The 25,666-nt window shown below is 41.2% G+C and overlaps 1 protein-coding gene across 2 annotated transcripts in view; it reads right to left on the reverse strand.

Moving 5' to 3' along the window:
* Positions 1-1,952: 1,952 nt before the first annotated feature.
* ZNF106 (zinc finger protein 106) overlaps positions 1,953-25,666 on the reverse strand; it is a 70,508-nt gene continuing 46,794 nt past the window's right edge. For both annotated transcript variants that reach the window (XM_075843708.1, XM_075843707.1), the window contains 8 exons: positions 23,312-23,428; positions 22,722-22,913; positions 22,296-22,358; positions 12,026-12,145; positions 9,426-9,497; positions 6,804-6,875; positions 4,722-4,868; positions 1,953-4,011 (listed from right to left, as the gene is read on the reverse strand). In XM_075843708.1, coding sequence (XP_075699823.1) covers positions 3,955-4,011; positions 4,722-4,868; positions 6,804-6,875; positions 9,426-9,497; positions 12,026-12,145; positions 22,296-22,358; positions 22,722-22,913; positions 23,312-23,428 — 840 coding nt within the window. In that variant the 3' untranslated portion in view covers positions 1,953-3,954. The remainder of the gene's footprint in view (positions 4,012-4,721; positions 4,869-6,803; positions 6,876-9,425; positions 9,498-12,025; positions 12,146-22,295; positions 22,359-22,721; positions 22,914-23,311; positions 23,429-25,666) is intronic.

A 25,666-nucleotide genomic window follows, 5' to 3' on the forward strand; every position in this document is an offset into this window, starting at 1 on the left:
TTGAGAAAGAATTAGCCGCTTTCCCCAAAGAAAAAGGCAGAGTGATGACATGAATGTACTTGTCAATGGCAAGTTACATTAAACAGACAATACAAATAAATCTATAATATCGCTGTTGTAAAAGGGTGAAGTTTATACATCTGCACTAACAAGTTTAATGAAAGAAAAACGGTCCTGAGGATTCTAAAACAAAATAGTAAAACAAATAAGTGACACCCATCATGCATACTCGAAAAGAAACAAAACACACACTCTTTCCATTTATTATACGGATATCCATTTTGGTGGTTCTAACACTCACACAGTTGGGAACAGAATGATTATTGCATTTTTAAAAAAAATCTTTTGAACATGTTCCACATTGGGCTGGTAACTAGTGCCCAACACCACACATGTCCAAAAGCCTCACAAATGACATTTATCTACGGATCACATTCAGTTTATGGTAGCGGTGCAGCTGAGAAATATTCCCGCAAGAAAGAAAAAAAAAAAAGTAGGGAGAGACATATATAGCTTTACACAATGGCCCATATTTATTAAGCGGGCCACCGTGTAAAGTCCATACTAGTTTTTGGCATAGACGGCACCATTTTTGTGACCTTTCTCGGCGCTTGCAAGCTTTGAAAAGTGCTGAGAAAAGCAGGCATGGCCTACAGCTTCTGGACTGATACTTAAGTCAGAAAAGGGAACAAATATTTCCTGACTGTCGCATTTTGCACTGTCCTAAATTTCTTCAGAGGTTTGCGAAATTTAATAAATTTGGCACAATTGATTCCAAAGATATTTTATTTTAGACTGGTGTATGAAATGCCTGTCTTAACAAATGTGGGCCTTTGTTTCTGCTGTGTCCCCCAAAAAAAACGTTCTACAGAATGTTTTTGGAACAGATTCTATTGAAAAACATATTGCAGTACAGAAAGTATAAGGCTGGGTTCACACGACCTATTTTCAGATGTAATGGAGTCGTTTTACGCCTCGAATTAAGTCTGAAAAAACGGCTCCAATAGGTCGGCAAACATCTGCCCATTACTTTCAATGGGTTTGCCGATGTACTGTGCCGACGACCTGTCATTTTACGCGTCGCTGTCCAAAGACAACGCATAAAATTACAGCCTCGTCAAAAGAAGTGCATGACACTTCTTGGGACATAATTGGAGCCGTTTTTCATCGACTCCAATGAAGAACAGCTCCAATTTACGTCCGTAAAAGACGCTCTGCAAAACGCAAGTACATGCAATTGCGTCTGAAATTCAGGAGCGGTTTTCTCCTGAAAACAGCTCTGTAATTTCAGACATAAATGCAGTTATCCTGTGCACATACCCTAAACCTTACATGTAATTTTTAATGCAGTTTTCCCCTTGAACGCTTTTTTTTTTTCCCCCCTTAAAGTAAATTAGAAAAAGATCAACAAAAGGACCTGCTGACTGATTCCCAAATGCAGGGTTCAAACCATCCCTCACTAGGGTGTGAAGGATGCCTTATATTCTCCAAAAATCTTAAAGGGGTTATCGACTTTCAGCAAATTAATCTTATTTTATATAATTAAAAGTTATACAACTTTACAATATACTTTCTCTATTAATTCCTTATGGTTTTCAAGATCTCTGCTTGTTGTTATTCAGTAGGAACATTCATGGTTTACATCCAGTGGCTATAATGCGGTCCATGGTCATGTGATGTAACTGGAACGAGCTGTGCACCTGTGTGTACAATATGTGTATCAGAGTTGCGTCCCAGCACCTGTGTGTCCATTACATTATTCCTACTGAACAACGAGTAGAGATCTTAAAAACCGTGAGAAAAATTCTATAAATCTTTTAATTAGACAAAAAAAAAATAACATTCATTCAATTTGCTGAAAGCGGACAACCCCTTCAAATCATCTGTAGTGACCAGTGGACAAATGGGGCAGTTGTCAGCAACTTAATAGCACACGGTTGCAGGACATGAAATGAACACACAGAAATCTAATTTAATAAAAAAAAAAAAAAAAAAAAGACAGTGTTACACTATGTCATGAGATGATTGTAAAGCCTGATATTTTTACAGTAGCACGATACAGGTCATCGGGGACAATAACGTAAAGTTTTATCTTCCTAATGGCTGGAACAAGACAAGAAATAAAACCCAAACACATCAAAATCCAAGTCAAAGTTATCCCCAAATACTGTAACATCAGGCCAGTTATAAGTTGTGTGGCGCTTAATGAGTTATATTAAACTAAGCGCTTTCCACTTGAATACTCGTAACAATGTTCGGCTCTGTCTACACTGGTGGTTTCTCCATGCTAATCTATCCTATCATTTTTCTAGAAAAATGTCGGGAAATGTGTCCATTCAGGTTCTCATTGATTTCAATTGGATTTTTTAAGTTAGCGTCTTTCCATCAAGTTTCTGTTATTTTGGTGAGCAAAATAGTGTAGCCGGCTAGGCTATTCTACCCAGGAAAAAAAACATTTTTGTTTTACCATTTAAGTCAATGACATCCACAATGAACCATTAGACAAGGAAGTCTCGACACCGGTGTATACATTGCCTAACTTTTATAGAATTACCAAGACACAAAGCTTCAGCCAAGTCAACCACTCGGTCAGTAAACATTAAATACATCAAAAACGGTAACATTTTACTCACCTTCAAGTAAAGCAAACCCTGCCTCCATAACACGTGTACATTTAACAAAATAAAATTACAAAAATATGTGGCATGTCTTCCTGCATTATTAGGCATAGTATGGAGAAGAGGTTTATAAAAAAAAAAACTAAAAAAGTAGTTACAGCAAAGTTTCATTGGAATTGGCATCCATAGAACTTAGTTGGTGCCTACCATCACATTTTCTGGCATAACAGGAATCCACATAGTGAATGGTAAACCAGTGGACCTGTATTAGCTCTGTAAAATAGCACATGTTCCTGTTAACTGTAAGGTAATATTCTGCATAGAGGCGGCTAATGTTTTATCTGAAGGTGAACCAGAAAAACAAACAAAAAAGTTGATAACATTCATACAGAACATTCATAATTGGTTATGCAAACAAACATTATCTACTAGTAAGGCCCTGTTCATACAGAGTATCTTTTGCAGGCAGAAGTCTGCCTAAAAACTCCTTCAGGAATTTTGCCCTGCCTGAGGGCTGTTTGCTGTGTTTTTCGGCCGCGGCCATTGAGTGCTGCAGGCAAAAAAAGCAGCAAAAACCACTGTTTCTGCCTCCCATTGATGTCAATGGGAGGTCAGAGATGTAAATACCCAAAGATAGGGCATGTCACTTCTTTTACCCGCAAGCTGTTTTTACCGGCAATGTTTCAGACGTGGTTTCCGGGGCAAAAACAGAGCCAAAATACTCCGTGTGAACAGTTTATATTTGGAAACAAAGTCTTTGATACATTGGCTAAGTTTTCATTGACGTGGAAACATAGGACATTGATGTCGGGGAAGAGGGGGGGAGGGATCGGTTCAATCAATGGGATTTTTAGGAATAAATTTACCTACACAAATAATTTTTTTAAATTTGTAAGTCATAGAAATAAAATGTGAGAAGGATCTACTATAAAAATTTAAAAGTGGAATTTTAAGAATTAAACTGGAATTACAAAGCTTAGTGGTGGAAAACGATGGTATTTTTCTTCATGCTGTACCCATGAGGAAAAAAAGAAAAAACTTATACTTCAAATATTTAAAAAGGTTTTCCTGTGTTCCAGAACAACAAATAAATAAACCATGTAAAATGAAGAACAAGGACACTGGACATACGAGTGACAAGACCATGGGAGCCATTTCGGCTGTCGCTTAGTGTGCGGTGACTGATAAAGGTAGAGAGGGCACTTCTCTGCATATCACATCCTGCAGCTGGTTAGAGGATGTGCGGTGCAGGAAGCCCAAGACATTCACAGTTGCAAACATTTTCTTGTTGTTGCTTAGAAAGGATCTTCCCAATATGGGAGGTACGGTGCTTCTGTTACATATTGATTAGACTGTCTTCTTCAGCATGACGTTCAATGTGTCCGATAGCGTCCTACAAAAAAAACAGATGGGAAAACATTGAATTGGAATAGACTACATTACAGCCCAGAGCTGCACAATGTATTCAATTATTGCTATTAATCTAGATAAAATGCTCAAATAGAATCCAAAACTACTGCCTTACTTAATAGGCAGATGCCCACCCCTGGCAGACCTGTAGCCTTGGTGGGGCAGCGAACAGCCATGGAAACCTTCACCACCCCACAATCACATCGCAGGGGCACATAATCCCTCTGTCAGCCTCCTTAGATGCTGCAGTCACTACTAACCATGGCAAAAGGGCCTGGATCGGCGGTAACTGCGATCCCAGCCATTGCAGTAGGATGCCTGCTGTATATTATAGCTGGCACCCGCTGCTGATTGTGTGGGCACAGCTGCTGTGCCCGTGCTCTTCACTGGACGTACCATTATGACCATTTGCAGTTCAAATAAGCAAATAAGGGGATAAAGCTTGCCTAAAAACTGAGAAATTTCATTATTGCAATATAAAACATGCATGTAAGTGGAGTAAGAACCCTCCTGAACTACCAGAGCATTTCTGAACCCTCACCAGTTCTGTGAACATTCATGGAGGCCAAGCATAGGACTTCTTTCAGGCAGACAAATTCAAAAATTAAAGCATTGCTGTAACACCCAGAGGATGAAAACTTCCAAAGAAACAAAGCGGTAGCCAGAAACATTCTATTAACCAGAAACAAATACCTGTTTGGAAGCTCTCCGGGTTGTGAAGAAGGCGTCACAGTGCTTCCACCTGCACTTCAGAGTCTGGAAGTTTGGATTTGTGTGATCTGTTAGTAGGTGTTGTTTTAGATGTTCAGCGACACCAAAAATAAGCGAGCATCCATGCCACTTCAAAATAAGAGGAATATATAATCAAACATCTCACTTAGCTAATTCACATTTTAGATGTGTATTTGTATAGAACTATAAATAAATCTTATAAATGGTAAATAAAAGTATAGAACCAAATATGTAATAACAATTGATCGAGAATCCCAATGAGCATATTAGAATAAAAAAATATATATATAAATAAAAAATAAAATTCAGAGTTATATACCATCCAGTGTTTGTGTAAAGAAGAGCGAATACCCATATGTGAAATGTATTGGACTGTTTTAGATCACAGAATAACTCTAACTTCTTTTTGTATCAATTCTGTGTGGATTTCAAGATCTCTGCTTGTAGTCACAGAATGAAATCCTTCATTGTTCACAGATGCACGGCTCTTTAACCCCTACCCGATACACAGCAGGTGTCAGCTGTGTTTTACAGCTGACACGCTGCTCTAACGGCCAGGAACAGCGATCGTTAAACTAGTTAAATGCCGCGATCAATAGCGACTGTGGCATTTAAACCTTTAGAAGGATGGGGGCGGACCCCTCCGACAGCCTAATGGCCCCCCCGCAACGACATCGGGAGTGGGCGCCGTTGGTGGTAATAGCAACGCGGGGGCCTAATAAAGGCCCCCAGGTCTGCTTTCGGTCTACCTCTGCTAAGCCATGCCTCCAGCAGGGCTTAGGAGCCTGTAGAAATGACAATATACTTCAATACATTTAAAATGTGTAAAAAAGTTATACATTTTTCAGAAGTGTAAATAAAATACAAAAATGTTAGTTTGAAAAACCACACTTTTCCCATTTTTCCCCAAGCACAATGTAAAAAATAAAAACAAACGATATCACCGTCTCTGTAAAAGTCTGAACTATTACAATATACCATTACTTAACTCGCACAATGAACGGCAAAAACAAAAATTAATTAAAAGCACCTGAATCACTGTTTTTTGGTCACCTTAGCGCGAACAAAAAAATGAAATACAAAGTGATCAAAAATCGTATGTACCAAAAAATAGTACCATTAAAATCTATAGCTCGTCCCGCAAAAAATAAGCAGTCACACCGCCCAATCGACGAAAAAATAAAACAGTTATGGCTCCCAGAATCTGGTGAAACCATACATGTTTTTTTTTAACAAATAGTTTTTTTTCTTTGTAAAAGTAGTAAAATATAAAAAAAAACTATATCAATTTGGTATCACCGTAATAGTATTGAGACACAGAATAAAGTTAAATTGAGGTTTTCACCGCACAGTGAAAGCCGTAAAAAAGAAAACGCAAAAAACCATGGAGGAATTTAGTTTTTTTCAATTCCACCCCACAAAATAATTTTTTTTCAGTTTCCCAGTACATTATATGGTACTTTAAATGGTCCCGGCAGAAACTACAACTCCTCCCGCAAAAAACAAGCCTTTACAGCGCTCTATTGATGGAAAAATAAAAACGTTATGGCTCCTGGAAGGCGGGGAGTGAAAAACGAAAATGTAAAAATGAAAAATGGCTGGGTCGTTACGGGGGTTAAAAGACAGGAACTCTGATAACTGTATTGTAGCAAGAACTGTTCATCATCACATGATGGGGACAGATGTTAATACTCTGGAAATAAATTAAGGTTACCATTCAAGGACTACAAGCAGAGGTGTTGAAAACCAAGAGAAATTGATACACAAAGGAATGAAATTAAAATATATTAATAAATGAAGATCAGCAGAAGACATTCAAAATTCATGAAATGATGAAACCAGAAATTGTAAACTGTTGGACAAAATAGTAATTTTGATCAAAAACAGCAGGTAGGTCATATTGCATTACATGCACCTTAATCAATTGGGCAAGTGAACGTATAGCATATTCAGTTTCTATAATGCATGTTGCCGTGGTGATGGGGCCAGATTCCGATTCTCTCTCTTTAAGCGTTAAATTCAGTTTTAAAGCCATATTCTTACCCAGCAGCGATAATTCTGCATCAGGTTCAGACGCACTGCTTGGACACTTCCGTCATAGCAACCAGTATAGATCTACAATGCAAGACAATATATGGAATATTTCAATGACAAATACGAGGATCAATGAACAACATATTTACCATATTTTTCGGACTATAAAACGCACCCAGGTTTTAGACAACAGAAAATGGGGAAATAATGTAATATTTAACTTTTTTTTTTTACAAAGAAAAAACTATTGATTAAAAAAAACAAAAAACTTCGATTTCACCACATTCGGAGAGCCAAAACGTATATTTTTTCATAGTTTGAGCGGTGTGAGGGCTTATTTTTTGTGGGACTAGCTGTAGTTTCTATTAGCACCATTTTTTTTTTGGTACATACGATTTTGTAGCACTTTTTAGCGCTATGGTGAAAACAACAACTATTCTGTGAAAAAAAAAAAAAGATTTTGGGGTTTTAGATTTATTTTTTTTATGCCGTTCACTGTGCGAGTCAAATAATGCTATATTGTTATAGTTTCTGACTTATTTTATTTTTACATTGTGCTTGGAGAAAACTTTTACAATTTTTTTTTTTACATATTTTATTAGTTCCCCTAGTGGACTTGAACCAGCGATCATTAGAGCACTGGTATAATACACTGCAATACATGGACGAGTTACGGAAACAGCGGAACTCGCTGGGATATGCTGTTTCCGTAACTCCCATACTAGTGAATGGCAGTTACAGAAACAGTGTAGCATGCTACGTTGTATCTGTAACTGCTATTCAGTTCTATGGGAGTTACGCAAACAGCGTAGCTCGGCGAGTTACGCTATTACCGTAACTTGACCATGTAACCAGGAAGTGGCCGGAAGACAGCGGAGCTGGGTAAGATAGAACAGGGTTTAGGGGGCCCCATTCTAGAGATAGGTGCGGGTCCCAGAGGTGGGACCCGAATCTAACATTGATGACATATCCTACGGATATGTCATAAATGTCCTTCATGGGAAGACCCCTATAAATGCCGCGGTCGCTAATGAGCACTGCATTTAACTAAATGGCCAGGAATAGCGCCATCGCTGTTCCTGGCCGTTAGAGAAGTGTGTCAGCTTTAAAACACAGCTAACATCTGCAGTGTATGGAGCGGGCTCAGCGTGTGATCCCGCTCCAAACATCATCCCCTCCCCGCTCATCATGGGTCGGGAAGGGGTTAAGTAAGCGCTGCCGGGTCCCTTGACTGCCGACTATAAGATGCAGGGACTTTTTAGCAAGATTTATTCTTGCTAAAAACTGCGTCTTATAGTAAAAAAAATACGGTAAGTGGGAAATGTACACAAAATATTAATTACAATCGTAGGAAATAAATTTTCATGTTACTGGTAACATGTTTGTGCTCTAAAGCACAACAAACGTAACTTATATAATGTTAATTACCCAATTCAGAGTAGAGACATGGGGTATCAGAACCGTTCTACCACTTTTTGGGAAAACGTATTTAAAAGTATCACACAATTATTATTTTAAAATAGTTTTCTAAATATGCAAATGAGCCTATACTAGACAAGTCAGTGCCAACACCAGCGATTCTCTTGAGGTGGAGCTATGTAACAGCCTCTGATGCGGTCCTATCAGCATGAAGCTGCTTCACACAGTGTGAGAGAATGAGGCTGGTGGGAAGGAGGGATCACTTCAAATAGCCATATCTTGGGCTCTGGAAGACCTAGAACAGCGGTTCTTGTGGCATATGAAAGAGACTCCAATCTTTCATATCACACCGGAATCGCAGTTCTAGCTGCTGGGCAGGAAAGGGGGAGAACCTGTAAGCGGACTGGAGAGCGTCACACAGAAAACATTACACTGCCCATAGTGAAAAGAAAGAGTCACCTCCTATTCGGCAAGTATAGCCAAATTAGCATATTTAGAAAAATGCACAAAATAATAAAAGTTGTTTTCTTAAAAAATGACACTAGTTATCAGCATCATAGTGCCTTTTAGGTTAGTTAGGAGATAGGGCATTAATTAACTAGTGACAGATCCTCTTTAAATGCAAAAATCATTCTGCGCTACACTCTAACAAATGCCCATAATGGTAAAAGATGAAGACAGCAGTTGCTCAATGTAATGTCGTGGTGTAGTAAGAAACAATGCAAAATAATTTACTTCCAGGGTTAATAACACAGTAATAAACTGAAATACAGAATCTGAAAATTTTATTTAGAATAGCGCAACACCGCCCTATAACGCCAACAAGGGATACATATATACCCCCTCAGTGTACTTGTAAAAACACTGCACAGAAGAGGAAGAGAACGAATAACCTCATGTGGCATGCCAGGTCCCTCCGAGCCCGACTACATTATTGCCTGTATGCCTTATTTCAGACTCCTTGCTGTCGGTACTTGGTTACACCATTGTGACTTGAGTTTTCAGATTCTGAGAGCGTTACTGGACTAGAAAGTGACTTATTGAACATCATCCATAAAATCAGCACCACACTACATTGAATAACTGTAGCAGTAGCACTGGAATTTTTTGTATTTTTTGTATTTGAAGGTGAAATTTGTGGACTACTTGGAACTTTGACCCTGCATTGACATATGGAAAGACTACTATATAATTTCTAGTATATAATCTTACCGTGCTTTTGTGGATCGCCATACACATGATCATATCTGTATGTCCTCCATAGACTTGTAACCGGTCATGTGACTAGAGAAAGTGAAAAGAAGAAAAGTATTAAAACGTATCAGATATTTTAGTCAAAGACATTGGCTTGCTGTTTCAGCGAGCTAATCTAGAATTCAGCTTTTAAAAAAGGATAGATGATAAAAATACACGCAAAAAAATTAAGGAAACACTTGAGCATCACAGTATAACACCAAGTCTATTCAGTGATATAAATCTGTCCTGTAAGGAAGCATAAGCAATTGTGATCAATTTCACCTGTTTTGGTGCAAATCAAAGTGATAACGGGTGCATTGGAGAGTCAACAGCAAGATGGGAATGGTTTTGCAGGTGGTGGCCATAGGCAGTCCCTTTCTCCTTATCCTTCTTGACTGATTCTTCTCTAGTTCTGCATTTTACTAGTGTCCTTATCACTACTGCAAGCATAAGGCGGTACTGCAGCCCATTCAGGTTGAACAGGTAGTCCAGCTCCTCCAGGATGGCACATCCATACGTGCCGTTGCAAGGATTGCCGTTTCCTCCCGCAGTCTCAAAAGAGCATGGCGCAGACATCAGTACACGGAGCGTTACATGAGGAGAACCTGACAGTCGTAGCAGGGCATCAACCCATCGTCAGGAAAAGCATCTTCTCCTTTCATGCAAAGAACAGGAGTAGCACTACTAGAGCCCTACAAAATTACCTCCCGCAGGCTACTGGTGTGCAGGTTTCTAACCAAACTGTCAGAAACAGACTACATAAGGGTGGCATGAGGGCCAGATGTCCTGTAGTGGGACCTTTGCTCCCAGTCCAGCAGCGTGCATCAAGATTGGCATTTGACAGAATTGGAAGCCCCATTCTCTTCACGATGGTCTTGGGAGGCATATCCTTGGCCGGTCGCACAAACCTCCCTGTGATAGCGAACGCTACATTGACTGCTGTTAGGTAGCAGGATGAAACCTTCAGAGCCATTGTCAGACCTTACGCAGGTGCAGTGGGCCCTGGGTTCCACCTGGTGCAAGACAAGGCCTGGTCTCATGTGGTCCTGTTTGTGGGCAGTTTATGGATGACTAATGCATTGATACCATTGACTTACCCTCATATTCCCCAGACGTGAATCCAATTGAGAACCTCCGGGAGAACGAGTCAGTGCATCAGACACAGCCAAGTAGCACAACAGACTGTCTAGAGGCTCACAGATGCCCTGACCCCGGTATCCACAGAGAAAATAGAGACGAGGCAGCACTTCCAAAATAAATGGGAATATATTTACCCACCAGTGCGACGTTTCAGTCCAACCGGACCTTTCTCAAGAATGACCCAGGCGTCTCATCATGAGCACACCCAGGCATGGTCGGGAGTGCATACAGGCACGTTGGGGCCATACTAACTATCGAGTTAGGCCTCATGCACACGACCGTAAAAACTCCCGTTATTACGGGTCGTAATTACGACCCGTAATAACGGGCTCATAGACTTCTATTGGCGACGGGTGCCTTCCCGTTTTCTCACGGGAAGGTGCCCGTGCCGTTGAAAAAGATAGAACATGTCCTATTTCAGGCCGTAATAACGGCACGGACAGTCCATAGAAGTCTATGGAGCTCTCGTAATGACGGGTGGCTACATGTGTGCACCCGTCATTACGGCAGCGTTGCTAAGCGACGTCCGTAAATAGTCACTGTCCAGGGAGCTGAAAGAGTTAACTGATCGGCAGTAACTCTTTCAGCACCCTGGACAGTGACTACCGATCAGTATAAACCTGTAAAAAATAAAAGACGTTCATACTTACCGACAACTTCCTGCTTCCTCCAGTCCGGTCTCCCGCCCGTTGCCTTGGTGACGCGTCCCTCTCGACATCCGGCCCGACGTCCTGGATGACGTTTCAGGCCATGTGACCGCTGCAGCCAATCACAGGTCAATCACAGGCTGCAGCGGTCACATGGACTGCCGCGTCATCCAGGGATGTCGGGCTGGATGTGAAGAGAGGGACGCGTCACCAAGACAACGGCCGGGTAAGTATGAATTTCTTTAACTTTTATTACATAAAAGGCTGTCCCTTCTCTCTATCCTGCACTGATAGAGAGAAGGGGCTGCCGATTAGTGCAGTGCTATTTTGCCGCCAAAAACTTGCCCGTAAATACGGGTGGAATACGGGTGACACCGGACCCATATTTACGGGCACGGGTTCGTAAATACTGGTGCAAAACGGGTGGAATGCGTGCGACACCGGACCCGTATTTACGCCAGTATTTACGGGTGGGAAAAAATACGGTCGTGTGCATGAGGCCTTACACTGAGTTGCCATGATGAAATTCACACAAAAATGGATCTGCCTGTGTTTTATATTTTTTACTTTGATTTTCGGGGTGATTTTGAATCCATCCTTTAATTGGTTGATTATTTTGGTCTCGAAATGCACAAATACTATTAGTAAAGACTTTCAAACTTGAATCTTTTATTCATCGAGATGTGATTGAAGTGTTCCTTTCATTATTTGGAGCAGTGTATGTCATTTAAAACACCTTTATGAAAGCTTATAAAATTTCACAAATAAGGATAAGAACAAAAGTATTACCTGTAACTCGTAAACGCGAACAAATTTATCCAAGGAGGCTGTCACCATGACATTCCCCAAGATATTTACTACAGTAACAGCATGATTGTGTCCTTTGTAAATTCGCACCAGTTCCCCTGTCTATAAAGAGAAATTGATGTTAAAAAAGTTGCATTCATGTCAGTTGGCAGCAATAGCTAGATATATTACAGATTAAATACAATTAACCTCATTTCACACAGATACATCCCTTACCCAGAATTTCTTCCCAAAGACTTCCCTACTACATATGCCTTTTGCCAATCTACATGAAACAGTACTTTTAAACTCCCTATTAATAACGATGTGGCGTGCATAGAATGAAATGAGAACTCTTAAAACACCTTAACTGGTTGGCGACCTATGACGAGTATGCTCGTCCTGCTGATCGCACGGATGCAGCAAGTGTGCCTGTGCAATTATGAGCGGAGCAATGACTGATTACAGCCGCGGCCCCGATCTAACACCAGAGATTTAAAAAAAACTGTTTTTGCTGTTAACTCGTTGCATGCCACGATCAACGTTGATCGCGGAATTCAAAAAGAAAGAATGAAGCAGACAGTCCAGGGTCCATATGGGCAAAAAGTCCACGGTCCACTGAAGGACCCCAGGGCTGTCTGACCATATTTCCTGCTGTTAGGGGCATACTTAGATATGCCTTAACAACTTCCAGTGTACAATTAGTATAGAGGCTAATGTACTGGCACATAGATATATGCCAGTACATTATAGTTAAATAAATAAAATAAAAAAATAACTAAATGAAAAATCCCTCTATGGGATTAAAAAACAGGATTTTTTGAGTAGTCACCGTAAAATCCTTTTCTTGTCCAGTTCATTTGGGGACAGACCGTGGGTATATGCAGTTGCCACTATGAAATAAAGAAGTGACTCCTCCTACAGGATATACCCTGCACACAGACACTGAGCTTTTCAGTCTGTTCGCAAGCATGTCCGCAAGTAGGAAAAGCAGATACAAGGTAAGACAAGTATGTCAAATACGAGAGGCGAATCCCTCAAAACAGACAACCGTAAATACAAAAAAAAACAAAAAACAAAGGATGGAAGAAGTCCCCAAATGAACTGGACAAGAAAATAAATTTTACAGGGAGTACGCAAAAAATCCTGTTTTCTTGTTCGTAACATTGGGACACACAGAACGTGGGATGTCCTAGAACAGTCCCCAGGACTGGGAACCGAACACGGTCAGTTTTTTCATAGATGCCTGCAATACCTTGCAACCCTTCAGGGAGCAGAGTGCTAAACCGTGATCCAAACCCCTTTGTAAAAAGGATAGAATCCCGGACAAGGATAAAAACACAAAGGGGGGGGGGGGGGGGGGGGGTTGCCATCCCCACGTCAACCAAGCTAAGCCTTCCATGTACGATGGTAAATGTGAGCTGAAGAGGGCTTTCTAGCCCCCTTAAGGATAGTGAGGATAACACTCTGAAAATCCACGAAGCCTGAGAATGGCTGCTTTAACAGCCACGCCAATAAACGTAGCGACCTTAAATGCTGGTGGAAGAGAGGTGCTGAGAGAGAAGGTCGGGACGGAGAGGTAATGCCAACGGGACAGAAATGTAAGGGTCGCGGGAAGTCGGCCAGCAGGGACACGAGGTCCGCGTACCAACAGCAGCGCAGCCAAACCGGGGCTACCAGAATGCGGCAGAGGGAAGACGTACATCAGACTGGAATTCGACAAATTTGGTCGAAAACATCTTGATGAAGGGACCAGTCCCCGGTATCCACCGTTTCAAGACTGAGAAAGTCTGCGACCCAATTGTCGACCAGGGAATGTTAAACTGCCGTGAGGTCTTTTGCTCTCTTTCCTAGATCATCGCGAACATATCCACTTCTGGTGTGCCCCACTTCTCACAAAAAGTATGGAAGATGTCTAGGTGAAACGACCACTCTTCTGGGATCCAGTTATCACGACTTAGGAATAACGCGCCCCAGTTGTCCACTCCTGGTATGTCGTCCGCTGACAACACCAAACTTCACTCTCTGCTCATGGAAGAATATGAGAGTAATCCCACAGAGCCCATCGACTCCTGGTGGTTGACGTAGGGGAAAATGCTGTGGAGTTGTCTGTCTGGATACTGACCAGATGACCCTGGAGAAGGAGTGTCCAATGGAAGAGAGCCAAAAAGAAAGCCTTAGTTTCAAAAGATTTATCTGTAGACATGACTCCTCCTTTGACCAGGTGCCCTGGACTGTGTCGAGGACGAAGACTGTGACCCCGCAGACAGACTGCCGTCCGTCGAGGTGACAAGCCACTGGAGGGGAACGAAAGACTGACCAAGCGTGATGGTCAGCGAAGTCTCCTACCAACCCAATTCCTGACAAATTCGAGGGGGCAGGAGAATAAAATTTGTCTAGAGAAGCCAGAGACTTGTCCCAATGCAACAGTATTGCTCCCTGGAAAGGCCTGGAGTAGAACTTGGCATATGGAACTGCCTTGAAAGTCAATACCCTCCTTCCAAGTACTTGCATGCAAAGGTGGATAAAGGAAGTATTCCTGCAGAAGAGAGGCACTTCCGCCCAGAGTCCTGATCTTGTCCTCCGGGAGGTGGACTCTTGCAGATCTGGTTTAGAATTTAATTTCGAGAAACTTTATGCTCGGAGATGGGACCAGGGTGTATTTCTCCTTGATGATCATCCAGTCGATCCGAGTTAACATGTCCAGAGTAAAGTGAAGACTGAATTTTGCTGTCTGGAGGGAGCCTTCACCAAGAGATCATCTAAGGCAAGGGAGGACAGAGACTCCCATGCGAGGAGAAGTGCCATGAGAGTTGCCAGGACATTGGTGAAGAACTGTGGCGCGCCCGAAGTTAAGGGCGACAAATTAAAAATTACGAGAACCTATCGCAAAACAAAGGAAGTGCTGGCAAGAACTCACGATGGAAACGTGGATGGACTAGATGTATGTACCGAATGTACCTGTCGGCACCACTTCTCGAACCCAGGCAGCTTCCACATGAGCGAGATACGTTCCCTGAAAGGAAAGCAATCGTTCCCTCACTCAATCATACAATACCAGTAGGTAGACACCTTCGTTGCGAGGATGTCTTGGTAGAAGACAGACTTCTGTCTGGGATGCCAGGTGGGTGTGGGCTTGAAGGACTGACGTCTAGTCTTGGTGGGGTGAGTGGTCCTCCTCTCAGGGCTTCTTGGAAGAGAATGACCTCTGGGAGGAGTTTGGAAAGGTCACCGCCAGTAGCCTCCGGAATAATTTCGTCCAGACACTTGTTAAAAAGTCTGTCACTAATAAAAGGCAAATGGTGGGCCAACAAAAGCTTTCTTGGTCAGCAGCCCAAGATTTCAGCCAGATAGACCACATGGCAATGTTATTTTCTTTTCAATCAAATCGTTTTTATTGACAAAGATTTATATTATACACAGACATGTAGTGCATATGCAGAAAGCATCCATACAACCTGTCCCCTCCCCCTACACAGCCCACCCTCTACAAAGAGCACTATGCACTTTAACTACAGGACACTATCATGTTATAGCAGCCATCTTTGTGTAAATACAAATTTGCTTATTTTACCGCAAATTCAACGATGGCGATTAGCATCCCTATCATTAGTCTTAACCCCTTAATGACCGGGCATGTTTTTTGTACCTTAATGACCAAGCCAGATTTGTCAAATCTGGTATGTCTGACTTTATCAGAGAATAACTCTGTGAAAGTTTTGAATATCCAAGTAATTCTGACATTGTTTTCTCGTCACATGTTGTACTTTATTTTAGTGGTAAAAGTAGACTGATACAATTTGCGGAAATTAAAAAATAGAAAAATGGAAGAAATTTTGTAAAAATTACCATTTTCCCCTATTTTTAACTGCAATATGTCACATATGCACATTTTTTTTTAAATTAAATATATATTTCTATCTCTTTACTCTATTTTGGCAGCACCTTTGAAAAAATAAAATACATTTTCAGCAATTTAGAGGACTTACAAATTGAATAATTTTATAAATTTTGAAGTACATTTTGTTTTCCTGCACCAAGCCAGATTTTCAGAGGCTCATGGGTCTCAGAGTGATGGAAACCCCCACAAATGACCCCATTTAGAAAACTAGACCCCTTAAGGTATTTACCTAGGGGTATAGTAAGTATTTTAACCCCACAGTTTTTTGCTAAATTTAATACATAGGTGAAAAAAAAATAATTCACTTTTTTTCATAAAAAAGTATCAGTTTGAAGACCAATTTCTTTGTAAAGCGACCATGAGAATAAAGAAACACACCACAAAATCTATCACCCTGTTTCTCCTGTTTTCAAAAATACCCACATTGTGGCCCTAATGCGCTGCCTGGACACACGGCAGGGCCCGAAAGGAAGGGAGCACCCGGAGAGTTTCAGGACTCATATTTTGCTTGAAAATGTTTTAGGCCCCACTGTACATTTGGAGAGGCTTTGAGCTGCCAGAACGATAGAAACTCCCCATAAACTACCCCATTTCGAAAACAAGACCCCTTAAAGGAACAGTGTCACCCCAAAATTTTTTTTAATATGTTAAAGATGTTAGTGCTTTATTAAAAACGTTTGGATTCATTTGTGTGTTTGTGTGTTACTTTTTTTTATTTTTACACTTTTTCTTCCCTATGGGGGCTGCCATTTTTTTTCCCATTTCTGTATGTGTCGATTAACGACACATACAGACATGGAATACGGCAGCTCCAGTCCCATAGGGACTGCGAACGGGGCCCGTTCCATCCACTATAGTGTACGCCGCTGTGTGGGAACGGCGCATGCCCCGCTCCCACACAGTTCAATTTGAAATGCGCGCCGTCCGGCGCCATTTTCCTGTGGACCGGAAGTCGCGGCCGGACAGTAAGATTACTACTTCCGGTCGCGGCTTCCGGACTTGTGCACATGGAGCAGCGGCAGCAGACGGAGCGGATGGACCGGAGGGAGCGGCGGCGACTGGAGCAGGTAAGTTATTTCTATGTATGTTCGTGTTTCAGTGTGTGTTTACTACTGTATGTAAACCTACTACACTGTGTGTTAGCTCAAAAAATGGCGACACAGTGTAGGAGGTTAGACCGTTCAAACCCCTCGTTTCTCCCGGCACTAGCCAGGATAAAGGAGGGGGGGATTCTGAGAGCTCACTAGAGCGAGGGATTTTTACCCAATTTTGCAGCATAAAGCAATGTGGTTTCTTTACCACATGCAATGCTGCAATTTTGGGAATGGCTCCATCTAGTGACCAGTGCTGGGAAATATTATAAATTGAATCCAATTTATAATATTTCCTGACTCGTGAAAAAATTAATAAAAATTAGAACAATGTTTAATCACCTACACACTAATTGTTTAACTAAAAAAAAAACAAACATGTTTTGCTGGCAACACATTCCCTTTAAGGTATAGTTAGCATTTTGACCACATCGGTTTTTCGCTAAATATATTGGAATTAGGCTGTAAAAATTAAAATGTACTTTTTTTCTGAAACAGAAATTTTTATTATTTACAAGGAATAACGAAGAAAATGCACCCCAACATTTGTAAAGCAATGTCTCCAGATTACGACAATACCCCATATGTGGTTAATAAACTGCTGTTTGGACCCAAAGCAGGGCTCAGAAGGAAAAGAGCGCCATTTGGATTTATGATTTTGCTGGAATGGAGGGACCAAAAAACAGTGGAAGCCCACCAAAAGTGACCCCATTTTGGAAAAACCTTCAAGGAATTTTTCTAGGGGTATAGTGAGCATTTACACCCCACGGGTCTTTTGCAGAGTTTATTAGAATTGGGGCGCGAAAATTAATATCAAATTTTTTTCCACTAAAATGTTGCATTTTCTCATTTTCACAAGGGATAAAGGAGGAAAAAAACAACCATTTTTTATAAAGCAATTTCTCCCGAGTACGGAAATACCCCACATGTGGTCAAAAGTTTTTTCATTAGAAATGAATTAACCCTTTCAGGACTGATCCATTTTTTGCTTTCATATTTTAGATTTTTACTCCCCGCTTTCCAAGAGCCATAACTTTTTTATTTTTCCATCAATAGATTGGTCTGAGGGCTTATTTCTTGCGGGAGGAGCTGCAGGTTTTATTGGTACAATTTTTTGGTACATAAAAAGTGATTCAAAAGTTGTATTACATTTTTTTTTTAGAGCGAAGGTGACAAAAAAAAAAAAAACAGCGATTTTGGCTGTTTCAATTATTACATTTTTTTAAGGTGTTCACTGTGCAAATTAAATATTGGTATATTGTAATAGTTCGGACTTTTACGGACGTAGCGATACCAATTTTGTTCATTTTTTTGACATTACTTTAGAAGAAAAATGCGAAAAGGTGTTTTGTTTTTTTAACTTTAAAAAAAATAATTCTCACTACTAATAACTATAATTCTTCTACACATTTTATTAATCAATCCCCTTAGGGGACTTGATCCAGCGATCATTGGATCACTGGTACAATATACTGCAATACTAATGTATTGCAGTATATTGTTATTCTTACAGGCTTCTGTAACAGAGCGATCGCTGTACCTGTCCGTTAGTACCGAGGGGGCCTGCTGTAATACACAGCCGACACCCGCAGCGTATGGAGCGGGCTCAGCACGTGAGCCGGCTCCATACATCAACCGCCGCACCATGATGGGCAATTAAGTCATAGTGCGCAAAGGGGTTAATGCACAGCGGATGGTTCAAAGTGAAAATTGCAATTTTCCACTGATACGCCATTTTAGTGCATAATATGTTGTGCCCAGTTTGTGCAACAGAAGACAAATACCTCATAAAACGTTAAGCGGGTTCTCTCGGGTATGGCGACGCCATATGTGTGGGCGCAAACTGCTGCTTGGGCACGCTGCAGACCTCAGAAGGGAGGGAGCGCCATTTTGCTTTTGGAGCGCAGATTTTGCTTGGTAGGTTTCTGTTTTGGGTTTCGCTGGTATTTCAGTTTATAATGTGGGGGGCATATGTAATCTGTGCGGAGAACATCAGGGCATAATAAGAGGGTATAATAATGGGGTAAATAAATAATAATTCATAGATATGTGACCGGTGTCGCACTGATTAATGGCGCCCGATCTTATCCACTTTTGGACACTCTGCACATTTTGCATCGCCATATTCTGAAAGCCAGAACTTCTTTATTTTTTCACCACCGGAGCCGTGTGAGGGCTTATTTGTTGCGGGACAATCTGTCGTTTTCATTGGTACCATTTTGGGGTACATGCGATTTTTTTTTTAATCACTTTTTGTTCAATTTTTTTGCAATCCTGAGCAAAAAACAGGAATTCTGACACCGTTTTTTAGGTTCTCTTTTTGCGGCGCTCACCGTACGCTATAAATGAAATTTTTACTTTATTCTGCGGGTCGGTACGATTACCATATGTATATAGGTTTGGTCCTTTTTTTTAGCGTTTGCACAATAAAATGATTTATTTATAAACAAAAAAAATTTCTGTGTCATCATATTCTGAGAGCCATAATTATTTTTTTTTTTACTCAAAAAAGCTGTGTAAGGGCTTGTTTTTTGCGGGACGGATAGAAGTTTTTATCGGTACTATTTTCGGGTACATGCGACTTTTTGATCACTTTTTATTCTTTATTTAGGAAGCGGTGGTGACCAAAAAAATTGTGATTCTGTCGTAGTTTATTGATTTTTTTGGGGTGTTCATCGTGCGGGAAAAATAACATTATAGTTTTATAGTTGGGGTCCTTACGAACGCGGGGATACCAAATATGTGTACTTTTTTAACGTGTTAATTTTTTTTCTATAATAAAAGTCTTATTATAGGGGAAAAAAGCATTTAGTGTTTATAGAACTTATAACTTTTATTTGTACACTTTTTTTTAAACATTTTTATTACTTTTTTTTACTTGTCCCATTGGGGGACTCTTAGTCTTGCAGCTTTGATCGCTGCTAGAGTACATTACACTACAAACGTAGTGTAATGTACTCTGTCATTGTGACGTGACTGTCACACTGACAGGAAGCAGAGGAGGAACGGCCGGAGGCTGTTCCTCCGAGGCTTCCGTACATGGCAACCCGGAGGTCATTATCTGACCTCCGATTGCCACGACAAGCATCGGTAGCCCCCACGATCACTTCGTGGGGGGAGAACGATGTGCTTCAAACCATTTAAATGCGGCGACGGCAATCCGTCGCCGCACTTAAGGGGTTAACTGCGGAAAGCAGCGGCGATGGTCCGCTGACCGGCAAGGCTGATGTCTCAGCTGTCTAGGACAGCTGTCAGCGCGGGTCTGTCACTCTGTGTTTACACAGAGTGACAGTTTGAAATGCGGACGAAAATGAACGTCATGGTACGGGAACTAGCACCCGACCATGACGTTCATTTTCGTCCTTGGTCGTGAAAGGGTTAAGGAGACAGACAAAAGATTAGCTGCTGGCAACCCTTGTGACATCAACCACAACGTCAATTGACCTTCAAATTTCTTAATAGCACCTCGTTTGAGGTAAATAGCCTTTTTCACAAGTATAATACCATTTATATGATTGACCTGTTCCCTATATGTGGGTGCAAAGGAGTCCAACCATCTCACAGCTATCAGTTTAAGTGCTTGATGTAATATTTTTTGAGTTGCTAGTTTTTGAAAAGTAGTAATTGTGAGATCTTCCACATATCCAAGAACACCTATCAGTGGGATACCTGGTACACTGATCTTAAATAAGGTATCTACCAGTCTAAATACCTCCTCCCAAAATCCCTGAATCACGGGGCGCCCGCACATCACAAAAATAAGGTTTGCCCGTTCCACCGGGAATCTTGGACACCGCACGTCATTCCGGAGACCCAACATGGAAATGTTATTAGCAGCTACGCAGGGCATTGAAGCGAGCTGCCTCAAAAGGAAGTCTAAACATTTTAAAAAACAAAAAATTTAGAATTTTTAAGTACCTGAGATGCAAGGTCAGCCATGTCCTGTCGCGGTGCACCTTTCAGGATACGGAGGTGCAGCCATTTACTCCAAACCTAGCAAGTTTTAATCAACCAGGCAAATGCAAAGGCTAGGCTCAGAGCAGAACCTGCAGCTACGAAAGCAGAGTTGTCTGAGAATCCAGCTTCTTGTCAAGAAGGTAACTGACAGAGAAATGGGAGTGCTCTTAGAGAGCCGTGAAAGAGGCAGAACCAGAGAGGGAGAAATCAACCACTTTAAAATCAACTCTAATTGAAATGGAAGCAGTGCGTTTAAGCGCTTTGAAACGGACAGACGCCAGTCAGGAGGTTTCCACTCCTTGCATTAAATAACCTCAAACTCATTGTGGTTTGGAAAGCAAGTCCGTGGTGTCGAGGGTGCTGTAAAGGTGTTTGGTCTTGCGAAAAGGTGATTGGGTTATCATTCACATGAAATGTATACCAGGAAACCAACCGCGTATCAATTGTGAATTTTACTCTGGCTCCGAATCGGAGGATGCATGAGAGGAGGATGACTGATCCTGGCTGGGAGTAGTTTCTCCATGGATGGCTATAACAGGAGAACCTGGGAGGAAACCTAAAGAGTAGCAGGACCTGTCCGATACTTCTGCGCCTTTTACGGGGTCTACCGCGAGACGTAGATTGTCTAGTATCGCTGTGTGGCAGAGGGGCAATAAACTTGGCCGCTATCCGGGCAGGGAGGCGTCCCAAGGATTTACCCGAGTCACCTAAGGCTTGAGTAAGGGACTTGGCCCAATTCAGGGGGTGCATTATCCTCCGGATGCAGAACATTATGTTAGGTGACCGGCGGTGAGAGAAATTCAGTGGAGATAACTGCCTAGTTTCTCGGCACCCATTGACTAGGCTGGAGACCAGTTTGATAACCCACCTGCAGCTAAAGGATAATGATAACCACAATCTTATTTTCTGGATTTATTGTATGTTAGGTTTCTAATACTTGCAAAGTGATGAAAATGTTTTATTTATAAAAAACAGTTTGGAAAGAAAAAAACAAATATACAGCAATATTTAGTAGACCTCCAGAAGAAAAGAACGAGGTCATAATATCTGTGGCATTTTGTACCAACAATTTCTGCATTTACACAGCGTTAATGTGCCATACGTATAAAGAGGACTGAATCACAGCAAAGAGGAGGGATTAGGAAAAAGTGGACACTTCACTCTGCTGGGTTATGCTCCGAATTTCGGCAAAAAAACAACATATAAAACAAACACGAACCTCAAGCTATGCAAAAGTTTGAACTGAGCATCTTCAACATTTCGATAATTGCTTATAACAATCACAAGGCATAAATGATGGCTTCATTGACTTTCATAAACTTACATGAATGTTATGAGCATGGACCGATTGATCACTTGAACCACTGAACACCAAGTCGTTGACAACCTGTATAAAAGTAGAATATGTACATTTGCTTATTTTAGAGTAGTTGAGTCTAAACTTTACATTTATTTGAAATCTTCGTGGTGCTGGATGTTCCCCCACACATCCATTATTTGAAAATGAATCAGAATCATTTTAGGGCTATTAGTATAACCTCAAATTGCCTAATCTATGGCTATTTGCAAGTTTTGAATGAAAATTATTTAAGAAAAATGTAACAATAGAAATCGCACCTACTGCTCTGTTGAAAAGGGACACGTAACCGTTAAAAAATATTTTTAATACGTTTATTGTTTTAAATTATCTATTTTTGGACTTCTAGCAAAACGAAACTCCACTGGTGCTCATCTAAAATTATTTTCTTACCTTCATGCAGAGGACAGTTTTAGTGTGACCCTCTAAAGTGCGAAGCAGAAGGCCATTACGGGCATCTCGAACACTGATCGTGCAATCGTAGGAACCAACGAGAAGTAATCTTCGAGCACCTTCCTGAGCGGTTGCCATGCAGCTAACCGCCCGAGGACCATGACACTCGAACACATCAATGTGCTTGTTGTTCTGAAGATGGTACAAATAAAAATACTTTTATGAAACATTAACTGTATCAACTTTTTTGTATTGAGTGTCTTGTAAGACCATCCCATGTAACAACAAAAACGAGAGCTACTGTTAGATTTTATAATCTGTACATAGATGATGATAATATCTATTAATACCACTGCCTAGGTTAGTATGGAGAGGCAGTGGCATGTGTTAGTCAGCACAGGATGCCCACCACTGGACCGGTGTGAAGTACCACTAACGTGTGTTTGATTGATGTATATAAGACAGTTTCACTTGAAGTCCGGTATTAATTTTCAAAAGCCTATACAGTCCATCAATTTTTAAACTATTTGATGTATGCACGCATCACCGTATAATCCATTTAAAAATTGAAAAAGTAAACATTTACTAACCTTAATGGAGAATGTGACCACTGTCCCATTGGCAAGTCCCACATATAGGATTTTCCATCTCACATGTAAACACAGGACTCGTTCTCCAAGTTCTAATGTCTCAATACACTTGCGGGACTAGATGCACCAAGAGTTAAAATACATACATGAAAATCAATCATCATCAAGTCCCAATACTATTGATGTTCATATCTATTGGTGTCATCATCATGCTTGGCTACATAAGACAGCTGCATAATAAACACTCGGTTTTTATACACTACATACGGTATAAAAGGGGTTATCGAAAGAACAGTCGTACCCCTGAAATATCATGTATCGCCACCGTACCCCTCTCTAAAAGGTGAATAGTGTCAGAAAAAAAACATTGTAAAAAAATATGCTATTTAGAACCGTTTCTGTTTTAGTCCCCTTATCTCTCTTCTCTGTTAGGGATAGTGGGCGGGCAGCATCGTGTCATCAGGTCATGCTAAGCCTGCTCTCTCCCAGTACTTCCGTGTGCCACAGCAAAAGCAGTCCTGCCCCTTTAAAGCCTGAGCATCGTTTCATAATCTCCTTCCCTTATGGCAGCCAAAGAAACAGTCCCTATTTTCCATCACCTACAACCCTCTCCATTCCAATCAAGAAATTAGTTATATAATTTTACCCTAATTTACACTACCCTGTCCCACCAATGTAATAACTGAATATACAATACTTTGTCTATCTTATGTAGTAATTTTGTTTCTTCCTATACACGGTCATCCTACTGTTATACTACATATGAGAGAAAGAAAGGTAGGATCCAGCGAGGTGTAGTGGTAAAAGGAAACTCTGTTTTGACTTTATTAGACGTGAGCGATAAAATAACGAACACAGGAGAAGGAACGCAATACAAGGTGGTCTAGATAGCAAAATGAGGGAGCCTACGCGTTTCGAACACGATCTGTGTTCTTATTCATGGCTAGTCATGAATAAGAACATGCGGTATATCTGAACATGAGCTTATAACAACATTTAAATGCAATATTCAGGCAGATCAGAATAGCCAGTTCCTAGTCAGGAGCAGATAGAGCTCTACTCTTATAGTCCCCTACATCAAAGAGCAACTAAACTTAAATTCAAATAAGAAAAGTAAGGCTGTGTTTACTTCTGCGTCAAAGCCCATCACATATTCTGTCAAAATGCAGTGATATTTATTCTGTCATAATGACTGACACCCCGTTGTAAATCAAGGAGTCCATTGCGCACCGGATCAGGCAAAGCATTGTAGCTTCTGTTATGAACGGAAGACACCATGCAAATATTACTTATACATGTGTACGATTTTCAGGAGGTTCTCAGAAATGGAGATGTAGGAGAAAAAAAAAAAAAAAGTGTGATCATGTGGCAAAAAGTTTTCTAGACCTTTTGGTAGGCCTAGTTCACATCTCGTTATTGAACTACGTTTAGGCTATGTTCACACGGGGTATTTTGCAGAGTTTTTTGACGCGGAAACCGCGTCGCAAAACTCGCCAAAAACGGCCCGAGAACGCCTCCCATTGATTTCAATGGGAGGCGTCGGCGTCTTTTTCCCGCGAGCAGTAAAACTGCCTCGCGGGAAAAAGAAGCGACATGCCCTATCTTCGGACGCTTCCGCCTCTGACCTCCCATTGACTTCAATGGGAGGCAGGAGAAAGCGTATTTCTCGCTGTTTTATGCCCGCGGCGCTCAATGGCCGTGGGCGAAAAACGGCGCAATAATTGCCGCGAAAATCGGCGTGCAGGGAGAGGAATATCTGCCTCAAAGTTCCAAACGGAATTTTGAGGCAGATATTCCTCCCCCAAAATACCCCGTGTGAACATAGCCTGCGAGTGTATGTTAGGAAAGCTCTCGGCGTACACGCTAAATATGTTCTTAGAGCTCTATTGTCCAGACGGAATTCAAACTGGCCTCCGTTGGGCTGGTATTCGCCAGTATACCTATTTTTTAAAGGCTGTAATATCGTAATAGACTACTATTCTATCCGGAGGGATCCTGCAGAAAAAACAAAAATCATGGGAGTCTATGTGTGATGGATGACATCCGTCACAGGTATGTGTTGGGGAGATTGCCCAGGATCAGAGAGCCGAGAGGAGAATCAAGTAGCTATTTGCAAGGGGGGTTCAGGCGATGCATCCCACTTAATGCTGCCCATACAGTGGGGTACGTTGTAGTCTTCCATTGGAGGTATATGTCGGGAGTACTCCCAACCTATACCTTCGATCGAAGGCAATACGCTGATGTGACATAGGCCTTCGTCATCAAATTGGAGGACACTACAATTAGCCTCTCCAAACTGAACAGTGAACAATAGATTTTATTTAACTGCACAGCAGATATAGAGAACAATCGAGT

The sequence above is a fragment of the Rhinoderma darwinii genome, chromosome 12, assembly GCF_050947455.1.
Source record: "Rhinoderma darwinii isolate aRhiDar2 chromosome 12, aRhiDar2.hap1, whole genome shotgun sequence".
Taxonomy (NCBI): domain Eukaryota; kingdom Metazoa; phylum Chordata; class Amphibia; order Anura; family Rhinodermatidae; genus Rhinoderma; species Rhinoderma darwinii.